At 44.5% G+C, this 12,817-nt stretch overlaps 4 protein-coding genes across 4 annotated transcripts; 3 read left to right on the forward strand and 1 right to left on the reverse strand.

The window, feature by feature from the left end:
* Positions 1 to 1,496: 1,496 nt before the first annotated feature.
* On the forward strand, positions 1,497 to 2,876 carry EAE98_005472 (uncharacterized protein; the record flags this gene model as incomplete). The annotated part of the gene is made up of 5 exons (XM_038953094.1): positions 1,497 to 1,748; positions 1,806 to 2,231; positions 2,286 to 2,415; positions 2,470 to 2,711; positions 2,784 to 2,876. The coding sequence occupies 5 exons, from the start codon at positions 1,497 to 1,499 to the stop codon at positions 2,874 to 2,876; spliced, it is 1,143 nt and encodes a 380-aa protein (XP_038810195.1).
* Positions 2,877 to 3,941: 1,065 nt separating this feature from the next.
* On the forward strand, positions 3,942 to 4,157 carry EAE98_005473 (uncharacterized protein; the record flags this gene model as incomplete). Its single annotated transcript, XM_038953095.1, has 1 exon — positions 3,942 to 4,157. The coding sequence occupies one exon, from the start codon at positions 3,942 to 3,944 to the stop codon at positions 4,155 to 4,157; it is 216 nt and encodes a 71-aa protein (XP_038810196.1).
* A 771-nt stretch (positions 4,158 to 4,928) lies between these two features.
* Positions 4,929 to 6,652, forward strand: EAE98_005474 (uncharacterized protein). Its single transcript, XM_038953096.1, has 2 exons — positions 4,929 to 5,474; positions 5,538 to 6,652. Exons 1-2 carry the CDS (start codon positions 5,254 to 5,256, stop codon positions 6,055 to 6,057), a joined length of 741 nt encoding a protein of 246 aa, XP_038810197.1. The 5' UTR covers positions 4,929 to 5,253; the 3' UTR covers positions 6,058 to 6,652.
* Positions 6,653 to 7,354: 702 nt separating this feature from the next.
* Positions 7,355 to 8,653, reverse strand: EAE98_005475 (uncharacterized protein; the record flags this gene model as incomplete). The annotated part of the gene is made up of 1 exon (XM_038953097.1): positions 7,355 to 8,653. One exon carries the CDS (start codon positions 8,651 to 8,653, stop codon positions 7,355 to 7,357), a length of 1,299 nt encoding a protein of 432 aa, XP_038810198.1.
* Positions 8,654 to 12,817: the final 4,164 nt, after the last annotated feature.

Consider the following 12,817-nt stretch of genomic DNA (forward strand, 5'->3'; position numbering starts at 1 on the left):
GAAAATTAGGTCATTTTGCGAGTGACAGCATTTTGTATGCTAGCAAACTTACAAATGTACGTAGTACCGACCGGCAAACCCCCATCTTAACAAATAGCGCAGCGTGACGTGGAGGAAAACTTTAGAATACACGTTTACAACATGGATAAAGTTTGAAGTTTGGTTTGGAGAACTAAAATGCTCCGAAACTTGGGATGAATAGTTACTCGCTTATTCTCCGAAGATGTTACAAGCAATCATATCAATCACTATCGCCAGAAATAAGACCCGTTAAAGTCTACGCGTACAGTAATAACAACGTCAAACCCTTTAAATTGTTATCTTTATTTTCATTCGCGGCTTTTTATGTCCTGCCGTCTAATATCTGATTTTCTAGTATTGAAACAAACCCATGGTGGTCCTGTGGTCCCGTGGCTCTCTGTTCAAAATTCAATCCGCATTGTTGGTTGGAGGAATCTGTTGGGCAACTCGAGGGCAGCTATCCAGATGTTTTGACTCCACCAATCGGTATCTTGATTTGTTTTTGTGATCTACATTCTATCATCCTTTTTGGAATGCTATTGGGTTCTGCGTGAATTCTACTCAGATTCTGGTACCTGCTAGTGTTGGAACATCCATATGGATTTTATCGCTTTTCCTCCTCACCGAGTTTGCGAGTGGGCAAAACAACAACAAACTAAGCCTTAACAATAGCACCACTACTACTGCATACAATACACATCATCACATTTTCTTCAATTGTATCTTTTCAATATGCATAGGTTCCACAATAGCATCTGGAATAATCTTGGACGCAAAGGTCTAAAGAAATTGGCATTGTGGGGAATCGAATATTAAGGTTCATGGATATTTTAGCCAAGAAATGAGGGGATGATTATTACGCGTCCCACCGAGTTCGGTAATCATAAAATCCGGGGAAATTTTAACTACCGGCCTCGAATGGACCAGTCAATGATATTCTCACTGAGTGTGGTACAGGAAAGAGGGTCCAAAATTTATATTGTTAAAGTCTCCAGGAGTGCTCACGAGATTAGATCCGGAATAATTTCTTCCTTCTGTTAAGTTCATTCTTCCTAGACCTTTTCGCACTTTCGGACCCACCGTTTCTTCAGTGGACCTTGATGGTCTGTCTGGTCAGCTGTGGATAACGCTCTTGATAGATCTTTCCTTGTTGTTCAAAGATTGGTCTAATTGACAACGAGAAAACTGACAATGTTACCTTGAGCCAAACTACCATCTACAGTGAATGCAAGTGTGTCAATCTAATTATTCCGTCCCCATGCATCAAACTGGGATTAAAAGTCATTATCACATTACAGATTCTTCCAGCACTAAGAATGATGACTGGGGGTTCAGGGGGTTCCAAGGTCAAGCTTTCTTCAAGCGGGTTCTCACAAGGTGCCAAGGAAGTGTATAAGAACGCCAAGTAGCCGCTTCCAAAGCCAAGAAGCCACACTGCTCATCAATACGCTTTCATCTCTTGGCTCATCTTGAAAATGGTTAAGCTTTCTGTCTGTCTCCTCCTGGGAGGGTTTTCCGCTTTGGCTTCGGCTCTTCCTGCTGCAGCACCAGTTCCAACGGCTGCTCCAGATCTTGATAAGCGAGCAACTACCTGCACTTTCTCCGGCTCGGGAGGAGCTTCATCGGCAAGCAAGTCTAAGACTTCTTGTTCAACCATCGTTTTATCTGCACTTGCAGTCCCGTCCGGCACGACCTTGGATCTGACAGGTCTTACTGAAGGAACTACAGTAAGCTGTTACTCAAAGAGCCCGAAGTTTGCACTATACTGACTGTCCGATCAATAGGTCATCTTTGAAGGTATCACCACCTTCGGCTATGAAGAATGGTCTGGTCCTTTGGTCTCTGTTTCGGGAACAGATATCACCGTTACTCAAACCACTGGTGCTTACCTCGATGGCGGCGGAGCTGCTTACTGGGATGGAGAAGGTTCCAACGGAGGAAAGACCAAACCAAAATTCTTTTACGCACACAACTTGATCTCCTCAAAGATTGAGAACCTTTATATTTACAACCCACCCGTCCAAGTGATGAGTGTTAACGGCGCAAGCGATTTGACAATTTCTGGAGTTACCATTAATGCAGCGGATGGTGATACTGATGATCTTGGTGCTAACACTGATGGTTTTGACATTGGATCCAGCACAAGCGTCACCATCACGGGCGCTAATGTGTACAATCAAGATGATTGCGTTGCTATCAACTCCGGAACTGTAAGTCAACACTTTATTGAGTTTTCTGAGCAAGGACTAACAATTTTCTTCCAGGGCATTACTTTCTCGGGTGGTGTTTGTTCCGGTGGCCACGGTCTTTCAATTGGATCTGTCGGCGGTAGAGATGACAACATTGTTGAGACTGTCTTGTTCGAAAGCTCCGAGATCAAGGATTCGCAAAATGGTATGTCATCCTCCATTGTGAGATTAATGGACCACCTTTCTTAACACTCTCTAGGTATCCGTATCAAGACCATCTCTGGTGACACAGGAACCGTCTCTGGCGTCACTTACTCAGGCATTACCCTTTCCGGTATCACCGACTACGGTATCACAGTCAACCAAGCTTATGATGGCACCTCCGGTGAGCCAACCAATGGCGTTACCATTTCCAAGTTTATTCTCGAAAATATTACTGGAACCGTTGAATCTACCGCCACCAACATTCTTATCGAGTGTGGAAGCGGTTCTTGCACTGATGTAAGTTATCTCTCTCCAAATAGATATCCACGTGATGTGATCAACACAAGATCAAATTCTGACTTTGAATAGTGGACATGGACCGATGTTTCCGTAACAGGCGGCAAGACGTCATCCGACTGTCTCAATGTCCCAACAAGCGGTGGTGTCTCTTGTTCTTTGTAGACACTTTCAAGTAAGACTCGTGCACGTAATCTGAACATGACAACGTCACTCATTTATGGAAGTGATGATCCATGATCACGTGTACCGAGGAGGTTGATCAAACTTGTTCTTTCCATTCTCACAGCCCCTTCGTACCTGTATATATTACCCTTCGTTAGTACATATTTTCGGAGCTTTCCGATCCATTTCGATGTTGAATAGTTGTTCCTTCTTGGCATTTGTTTGTATTCGGGTCCTGCTTCACGTGATAAAGATAAGCGTTTGCGTTGTGGTATCACATGTGTGTGTTACATTCTTCATTTGATCGAGAGATGACCGAAATGGGAGATGTGTCTCAGTGCCATGAGGCGTGTGAGTATCAGTTGAAAGCATCATTATGTACCTAGTTTAAGGATTATGCTCGTATTATGTTTGTGAAGTTCTATACCGGAATCTGAATTTCATTCGATGGATTGGATTGGATTGGATCTTTCGATCATGGGGCCAAGTAAGTCGAACCAAGTCCTTCCCGCCTCTACGAATATACTTGTTGAATGTAATTTCTAGACTGTGATCAAAGATCGATGCGAACCTCGGTTTGGTAGGGCTGTGAAAGCTGGGAAGGATGGTTTATCCTGGGGAGAATCAATTATCATGATGTAATGCTCTCTTTGATTCATCAATGATGCGAACAGGGAAATATACAAGACATACAAGACATACCTATCTAATAATACACCATTACATACAAACATCACTGCTACCTTGTTCCTCAACCATCTGGGCACGTTGTGTGTGTGTTCACCCTTCTCGAACTCTACCAATTAGCACGGGAGTATTGAAAGCATGGAGGGTGTTGGCCTATTAAGCGCTGAGGTGTATCTAGAAGATTATGCAGGCACATGAATCCGGACCCTCATGATTATGCAAAGCGATAAGAGTTCCAGAAGTTGGTGATGTTGTATTGCATGAGTTTATGGAGATAAGAGATGGAACTCGAGCTCCCCCGCGCGCATAGCTTTTGACCAACTCAGCCAACAAGGTGTCATCCGGTTTCATCCCCTATTCTCGATAACGAGCAATCAAATGAGAGCAGAGGAGAGCAGGAGAGAGCAGGAGAGAGCAGGAGAGAGCAGGAGAGAGCAGGAGAGAGCAGGAGAGAGCAGGAGAGAGCAGGAGAGAGCAGGAGAGAGCAGGAGAGAGCAGGAGAGAGCAGGAGAGAGCAGGAGAGAGCAGGAGAGAGCAGAGGAGAGCAGAGAAGAGAGACGAAGAGAGGAAAGGAGAGGAGAGGAGAAGGCTTAGTACTGTATATTGTATGTTGTATGTATTTTACCAAGACCGAGTACATTTCCCCATATTACTCCAGGTCCGGTGATGGCCGAGGGCAATCTAGGTCATACGCCATACACTCATCTACCTGGGGTTCATTGGATCAATGAGAAGGAAGAGATGGGATTGTGCCTTGTTTGCGTGGTTTGTTTGTTTGTTTGTTATTGAACGTGGCGGGAGGCTGGAGCAATGCTGGCGGGTACATGATGTTCAGGCAAGTGAACGAGGTGGAAGCCATTGATAAGCAATGAAACATGTCCCATATATCTTCCTTCTCTTCCTCGCTCTCCCTCCTTCTCCTTCATTCATCATTCAAAGAACTATCAAATATCAATAGCTATACAAATCCCTTTACATTTTCAATTGCAGTATCACCATTCAGATTTCCATTTACGACTTCTACCTAATCCATAATCAAGCCTTCGTCCAGATTCCTTCTTTATCTTTCTTATCCGGATATCAACATCGGATATCAGCCTCACCCTCATCTGACTCACTCACCGAGCACATTCTCCTTTCACTCAACGAAACCTTTGTATTTTGATTCAAAGGACTAATAATCCAAGTTACAACATCACATACATACAGCCTTACTGCTATTCACCACTTGATTGTGTTCTGATTTGCAGTTTCTGATCTTGGAACGTGTGACTCTATCTCCCCGTGCCGCAACTACTCGTTACAGTCATCCGGCCAAAGTCTGAATCATCTTATTCACGAACCTTCTACTTTATTCTTTAATAACCCTTTATTTCTCTCTTAATAAATTTGCCTCTGCGAACATCCTACAAATCCTCTACAAGGTGCTATATTCTTTGAAATCAAAGAGTAGAAACGATACAATACAATTCCCTACGGGACAATCCGATAAGTACGTGAACGGAACGGAAAGGAAGACACTCCTATATCTATTTTAAGGAATAAACCAACACAAAGAAAGGTATACCGCCACGTTCTTCTCTACCTTAGCCTCATCTCTTATTACAAGAAACGTCGCTCCATAAGTATTCCAATCTTACAACTTTGCGCCATACAAATCCATCAACCAAGAACAAGAAAGACGTACAGCATGTCTGCCATTACATCCAACACTCCAACCTCTCCTATTCAACACCGAGACATTCGCTCTGAGGCCCAAGCCTTCAAACGTGATAAGGATCACTCCCAGAAATGGGTTATGGGGGTTCGCCCACAAGCTGGCGCGAACAAGACTTTCATAAGTTTGACTGATGGCGATGCATCTGCTAAGGGAAAGGAGAAGATTAGACCTCAAAAGTTATGGAGTCAAGTGTATGTTTGCTATCCTATCCATACAAAATATGAGGACCCCAGACTAATCCCACGTTCCTTCAGTAGCAGCTCCGACCGACATTACCGTAACAGTTCCAATGCTCCTTCAAAACCATCTGGGTCACCATCTTACAACCATGGTCTTACATCCTCTTCCCGTATCGCCCGCAAGATCGATGCCCATGTTGAGGCTGCAGATAAGACCTCCCATCCTCTCTCCAGATCTCTACTCGATCTTCTTCCAACACATTACAATAATACATCTCCATCTATCGCTACCGCAATCATGAATACTGGTGACGAAGGTGTTCTTTACTCTTTTGATAGAACAGACACACCAAGCAACAGAGTGGACTTGGGTGGGTTGGTAGACCTTGCGGAGCAGAGATGGGTCAATGAACAAACCGAGAAGATCGTTAGGGGTGAATATGAGGTTTTGGATGCAGAAGGAGAGACAGTTCTTCAAAGACAAAGAGGCAGAAAGAGTCCCAGATCCAAGGCTCTTTCTCGTACTCGTGAAGACTCGAAGGCTAAAACTCATAAATCAGAACCGCTTGAGGATGATGGATTTGAACTTATCTAATCTCGAATCCCGGCATGAGTTTGGAAGATCATGATCTCTAGTTGATTGTTATGGTTGCTCCAGCATTGTATTCTCGTACAGCACACCTTGCATTGAGCCACAGGCTCTCGGGAGTTTTTTGTTGTTTTTTCCTTCTTTACATCTGGCATTTGGCGCGCACACAAGCATAGGATACCGGCAGGCAGCTTACTCTGGAGTTTTTGATACACAGAGAAGGATAGCTAGCCTTTGATTTTTAGTTTCAGTTTCTGCACAGGCATTGATAGATGGGCCTGAGGTCTGATTTTTGTAACTTGTTCGGGTGCATTATGGTTATTGAGGTCTGCGTGGGCCATAGCATGGGTAGCTTACCGGTCTAGGGATTGGGAGGATAGCTTGGTGCTTAGGTGATCCTTTTATCAGGGCTTTTTAATGAGTTATGGGTTTGATGGTGTGTACAGCAGGAATGAATGGGATGGTAGATGCACTGGGTAGTTGATCTCAATAGTGTTGATAAGGATGAGGTGTTATACGCGGAGATCCTAATATCATACCTATTACTCACCAGACTTTATTGGAAACTTCTTGTGCTATTTTCCTGTGACTTTCTCACTCTATGATCGATTGTGCTTTTTCGCCCAGTGGTGATGATGGCTCACATCGAGCTAACTTGGACAAATATGGTGACCTAGTCTGGTTTGACCGTCTGAAAATTGTCGAATATAGGGAACAATATTTGCAATCAAGACTGCTAGATTTCATCTACGGTGCTACAGTACCCCTAAGGGTTTTAAATTTATGTTTTTAATCCATATCCTTCAGCAGGATTACGGCATAGTAATGGGGTCGATGAATGGCGAGAGATTGTCGGAGTGCAGGTTCAAAATCGTGGAGTGATTGTCACGTGAGGGACATTACGCGCGTACTTTAGCAACGTGAACGTGTCTTTTTCCCTCGTTCACTTGAACCGTTTGATAGTCGAAGATACCTAGTACACAAAAAGAGAAAGCAAACAGTGAATTCCGGAGAAGTCACAGGTTTTGCCTACGAAAGTACACTGTCGAGATCCGAATAATATAACACTCTCTTGCCAGCCGCATTATGAAGATATGTCAATATGGCCACCTTCAATTCGACAGCGTATACTGGTAGGTTACAAATAGCTCACTATAGTGCGCAATTATTTTAAAGAAATAGGGTTAAACGTGCTAAAAACATTTTTATATTATGTACGGATATATACATTTAGAGAACCATTCCTACTTCTGTCCTTTGAGAGCCAGAGAGAAACAAAAACAACGGTGCAGGCATGAAGCAATTAAGCCGAACCGAACTGCTCCTCGCTCTCAAAACCAGTGTAGTTGAAGCCGGCAAATACGGCGCCAATATCGTCAGCACCGCCATACAGGTTCAGGTATAATAGGTATGTCTGGTAGTCAAGTAGGACGGCCGAGCTGTTAGCAGAAGAAAGCGCCGAGTTGGCACGTGTGATGGCATCATCAAGCTGGGTATAGACGTCTTGGGTGACCCATTGCTTGGTAGAGGAAACGTCTGAGCCGTCGGTACTGATAGTCGCATTGGCTAGCTGGGCTTGAGCCTGGGCAATGGCCCGGGTAAGGAACGCGCCTGAGTTGCCGGCACTCGTCATACCAACGGGACCTCCAAAGTCCGAGGCATTGGTGACGGGCACGAGCCAGAGGCTAACGTTAAGACCCGCGGCCGTGTCGTTGGTCAATCCGAAGAATTTCTGGGCGTCGGTGAATTCACCAGGTCGGTTGGAGATAGGTAGGTTGTCGCGGGAGAAACGCATAGCATCTTCGTAGACGACGCCGCCGACATCGTAATCGGTGTGGTCAGCGCCGTCGATGAAGATGCCGAGGATCTCCTGGGCGCGCTTCATGGCCCAGCCATTTGGGCCGTACCAGAAGAGAGCGACGTCGCCCGACTTGATACTAGTGTCGAAGTTGGCGGCTGGGATAGGCGTCCCACTGCCGTCGAAATGGTCGGCGTCGAAAATAGTACCTTCATAGGGAGTCTTGTTAACGACGTCGATATTACCGCGGTAGACCGAATAGGTGCCATTGGCGTTTTGCGTAATGGTGTCGATGGTGACCCCCTCGAGGTAATCGGCATCGATGAGGTCAGTGTAGCCATCACCGTTGGTATCCCAGAAGCGCACCTCGAGACCTGCAACAATGTTTGTGACGAGGGAAAGGGCGGCGGCGTCGTAGCTATCGGCCTCGGTCTCAGCCTCATAACCACCCCACCAACTCGCGGTTGTAGTGTTGTAATACAACCAAGGCACTTGATTGATCAGGTAGCCGTCGCTCACGCACTGGCTGGCGTTCTGAAAGATGGCCTCGGTTCCTGGGATAGCCCACAGGTTGACATAAAACTGACCGGCGGCGATAAGGGCCTTGACACCCTCGAGAGCGCTCCCTTGCTCAAAGTACTGGTCGTATTGAGTTGCAGTGACGTTGGCGGCGTCGGTGCCCAAATCAAGCACGATAGCACGGAGTAGTGTACCATCGACCTGACTGCCCGAGTAAGCGGTGCCGCAAGCTGCCAAGCCAGTGGAGGGCAGCATGGCTAGGGCTGTGATGTCAGCGATTTTCATGTTTGCAATGACTTCGAGGGAGCGGAAGAGAGATGCAATGGAAAAGAACGTTGATCAAGACGGGAAAAGAGTGTCAATTCTTCGTTGTATCTGGCTACCTTCTTCACATGGTCGATATTTATCTTCTCTTGAATCCAAAACGGGTACCTAATTTCCATATCCCTATCATGCACATCTAGCTCGGTGCCGGAAAAAGCGTCGGCACTCAATCCTGTGCGCTCAGATATGTGGAGACGGCTTGGGCCCCGTCCCCACCGGATTTTCGACAATTTGAGAATCGGTACACAATTATATCTAGGTATACCACTCCCCTGAGTCTTCTCCTTCCTAAAGGAATATACAAAACCGTGGGTTCTCAATTTTTGTGGCTAATCATTTGCGGCTACCATTCAAAGATCCACGGTGTTATACTCATTAGTCAGAAGGAGGGAGGCGGGGAGGGTAGTATATGAGAATTATTAGATACCCCACAAGGACGCGTGATATGGGGGCTCTCGGTCCCGAGATTGAAAGACGATAAGGTGCAGAGAGTTCATCACGGACTACGAACCGCTCACGGTATACACGACTCAAACCCCCGCCTATTGGCCGGATCAACAATCCTTTCTTCCAGGTCCCTAGTCTCTAGAACTTAATATCCTCAGAGTACTTAGAAGGGTCCAGTTAGAACGCACCTGCCAGCGGAACGCACACGCACACGCAGCGTACCGGCCCATAGAATGACTAAACTTACTTTGAGCGATATTTTAGCAGAATTTTTCTCTTTCGGAGGACGACTATGAACTCAATCAAATTCGTTAAAACAGATCATCAATATCGATGAATCGTTCCGTTGGCAGGTGGGCCCTTCTAGTCTTCCTGAGCCACTGCTCCGATGCGGTTTCCCCTAGTGTTTCCGATACAAACCATAATTAATTGAAGGCAAAGTTATACCCAATGAAACCCCTCAGATTCTATATTTCAAAGGATCTTATGGGTGTTTTTACAATTTTTTTCAACTCCTCAAAGGCAAGGTTAATTGTTCAGCGTAGAGAAGATGAACTCTAAGACCTGGTCCAACTCTGTCAATTATTGGGCATCACTTCATCATATACACAACTGTAGATCGTAATTAACCGCCTCAACCTCGTCACTCAGTAGAAGCACTGATTACTTTCCAGAGGAGCCTATTGCCTGCTCGACCGTGCTCTGAATTCCTTTAATCTCGAAGGGTTTGAGTGCGTCACTGAAGCCCTTTTTAGAGTAGAAAAGTGGATGTTTTGGAGAAGTAGTCCTACCTCAAGTACATTCCTCGGCGTATGTTGCGTGTTCCAGAGTCTGGATGGCGGTGATGTTCTGGAAATTCCCATGTCCTGATCTGGCTGCGTGCGTAGTCTCTCAAGGGTCTTCCGGTTCAGCGTTAGCTTCATCCGTCTTTTCTTCAGCAAGATATACATCCCCACCGAAAATGAGGGTTTGCAGTTGGCGCCAATGGCACTTTTCTTATTGGTCGTCAAATGGCCATTACAGAATCACTAATAGAAGTTACAGAATTTCAGATATAAGCATTGACCCTGGAAAGACTTCGACCGGTCGGGTTTTCATCATATGACTATCTAATGCAGATTCTCGATAGACTATCATTCAGTCAATCTTGATATCATGGTTGGTCTGATATCGGATTCGATCGCTTCAGGTAGATCTGGCTTGATCATCAATGTGGGGATGGCTAACCGGTGCAGTGGGCGTCGATGATATAGGTGGCTTTCGAAATGGACAATTCGATTGAAGTTGAATTGATTATAAATTGACTGCAACATCAACGGTCTCCTACCACTACCGCCAACAGCACCTTCTTTATTTGCTCAATATCGAAAACAGAGAAGTAACACCCCTTTCAGGAGAACGGCCCCGACGGCATCCCCTGTCGCTAAAATCATGGTTTCGGCACCGAAATCAAAAACATACTTTTTGCAGATGTTCCTGCGAATGTGCTCGCGTATATTGATATACCTACAGTATCCTCATATTTGCAAGCAATGGCTACATCTTTTATTCCGGGGTTGTGGCGGTCTCCTTCCTTAGCTGGGTAGCTAATGCATCTGGCCCTCTCGTTTCCGAGAATACATGCGTGCCTTGGACTTCACCACTTCCTCCGTGCGTGAGACTCTCATTCGTAACATTCGATCTTTGTTGTCTCGATCTGTCACATATTCGTAGGAGGCGTTGAAGGCCTTCTTATTGGATTTCATCGAGGGAGTGGCTGTCGATATGCTATAGACTTGTTGTCAACATGTTATCAAGACAGTTGATAATTTGCGTGGCGCACGCTGTATGATGATGGAGCAGAGTGCATATATCAGTATTATTATTGGAATGTTCCTTTTTATTATTTGTATCTATATGTCATCCGTCAATTCGGTTACAGAACTACTTGAACTGAAGCAGATACTGACCAATATGCAGAGCTGAATGCACACAATTTACTATTCTCACAGATTTATCAAACAAGCATCGTAATATTGATATCTTAATTGCATTCTTGAATGGCTATCCGCCAGTAACGTTCCTCCTCAGTTTGACAGGACGTACTGCATGTTAACTTTGCAAAGTAAATCTCGAGATGAAGAACTTTTTTCCCTCTATTTTTCAATCTGTGATATATATTGTAATCAAGAGTCCTCAATTTGAAAGTGCATCTGATAGAATTTTCATTTTGTTTCAGAAATTGGTTTTCTATTCTGTACGTACTTATGTTTCAATGTTGATCGATTGATTTCGATGTCCCATACATAGACACACCATACTTTTACCTCAGCCAATGAGAATCGCGATGCTCTCTTTCCGACAGATAACAAGAGCTCGGGGAAAAACCGGCTGAATATAAATAAATATAACCAGTGGATCACCATCAATAAGGCGTCGTGACGGAGTGGTTAACGTGATTGACTAGAAATCAATTCCTTTCGGGGGCGCATGTTCGAATCATGCCGACGTCGAAATCGTTTAACTTTTTGGTGGCCGGCAGTTCATTCTTTCCTTTTCTTCATCAGAAATGTTTGCATCCTCCTGTTCATGGGGATTTTATTGTATTTTTGAGTTTGGAGGAAATTGTGGGGTTGGGAATCATTTTCATGTGGAGTCGTTTACTGGGATGGCTGGGGATTGGCTGAGGAAGCACAGTTTTTGTGGATATATATGGAAATGTGTTTGGAGATTGTATTGTGGAATCGTAATTTGTGAACTTTAGTACAATGTGAAATTAAGGTGTGATGGTAGTTCATGTGGATGTTGAGCTGCGTGGTATGTATTCAGTAAAGTCGCCGCTTCGAATTATATCGTGATCGCCGTCTAAAATGAATGATGGGCTTGTCTGGAGGAAGCTTTCTGTTGTCTATGTATTCAAAGCACCGGGCCTCATTTCATATTAAGATGCTATGAAAGGGTTGACATTCAATCATCTCAGCAGCCGGCTAGAATTTGAAGGATAGTTGTTGAATCTCTTTCGAGTACTGTGGCTCAAGAAACGCTGGGTATGGGGAAAGGTGGAAAAGATGAGAGACACTTCCGATTTGGAATGAATATCTCCCATAAACAGCCTCTTCATTTAAGGAAAGCTTTCTTCAAGTCAGAGCTTGTATTAAATATCAATAGATGACAGCTTGGAGTCGATTTTACACCACATCTGTTTTCATTTTTAGGTCTATGGCATGAAATAAGTGAAAAGGTAAATAGGCTTTCCGAGGCATGGAATTTAGGTGTCTAATTATACAAACGACAGATGAAATGATTTGTTTCCTATTAATTCTAGGATGATTGAAAATTTCGATCTTCTCAAGATTTCATGTGGCAAACATCATTACTATTCATAGCGTTGAAGTTATACACTCGATAAGTGATGTCGGCAAATCACGAATACCCCTTTTTCGGATCTAGGATGAAAATTAGCATCGCAATTTGATATCTGCCAGTATTATCAATACTTCAATCCTCAGGAAAGCCTTTCCAACCAGTCCATTATACAAAGGTCTTAGAACAAGAGGATATTCTTTCTTTGTGTCCTCACCTTATTCCGGTAAGGATGTCTTTATCTCTCCTGGATTGCCTTTTCATTCAGCATCCCAAAACGTCAAATGAATTTTGGGCAAGGAAAGGACAGTTCTTTATCACACCTTAGGAGAACCT

The sequence above is a fragment of the Botrytis deweyae genome, assembly GCF_014898535.1.
Source record: "Botrytis deweyae strain B1 chromosome Unknown BDEW_011, whole genome shotgun sequence".
In the NCBI taxonomy this organism is placed as follows: Eukaryota; Fungi; Ascomycota; class Leotiomycetes; order Helotiales; family Sclerotiniaceae; genus Botrytis; species Botrytis deweyae.

Excerpts from the sequence above, each read along its gene's own strand:
- EAE98_005474 (XM_038953096.1), top strand. The coding sequence starts at position 5,254 with ATGTCTGCCATTACATCCAACACTCCAACCTCTCCTATTCAACACCGA. Across the intron at positions 5,475-5,537 it reads CAAAAGTTATGGAGTCAAGT|TAGCAGCTCCGACCGACATT; the intron begins GTATGTTTGCTA and ends ACGTTCCTTCAG.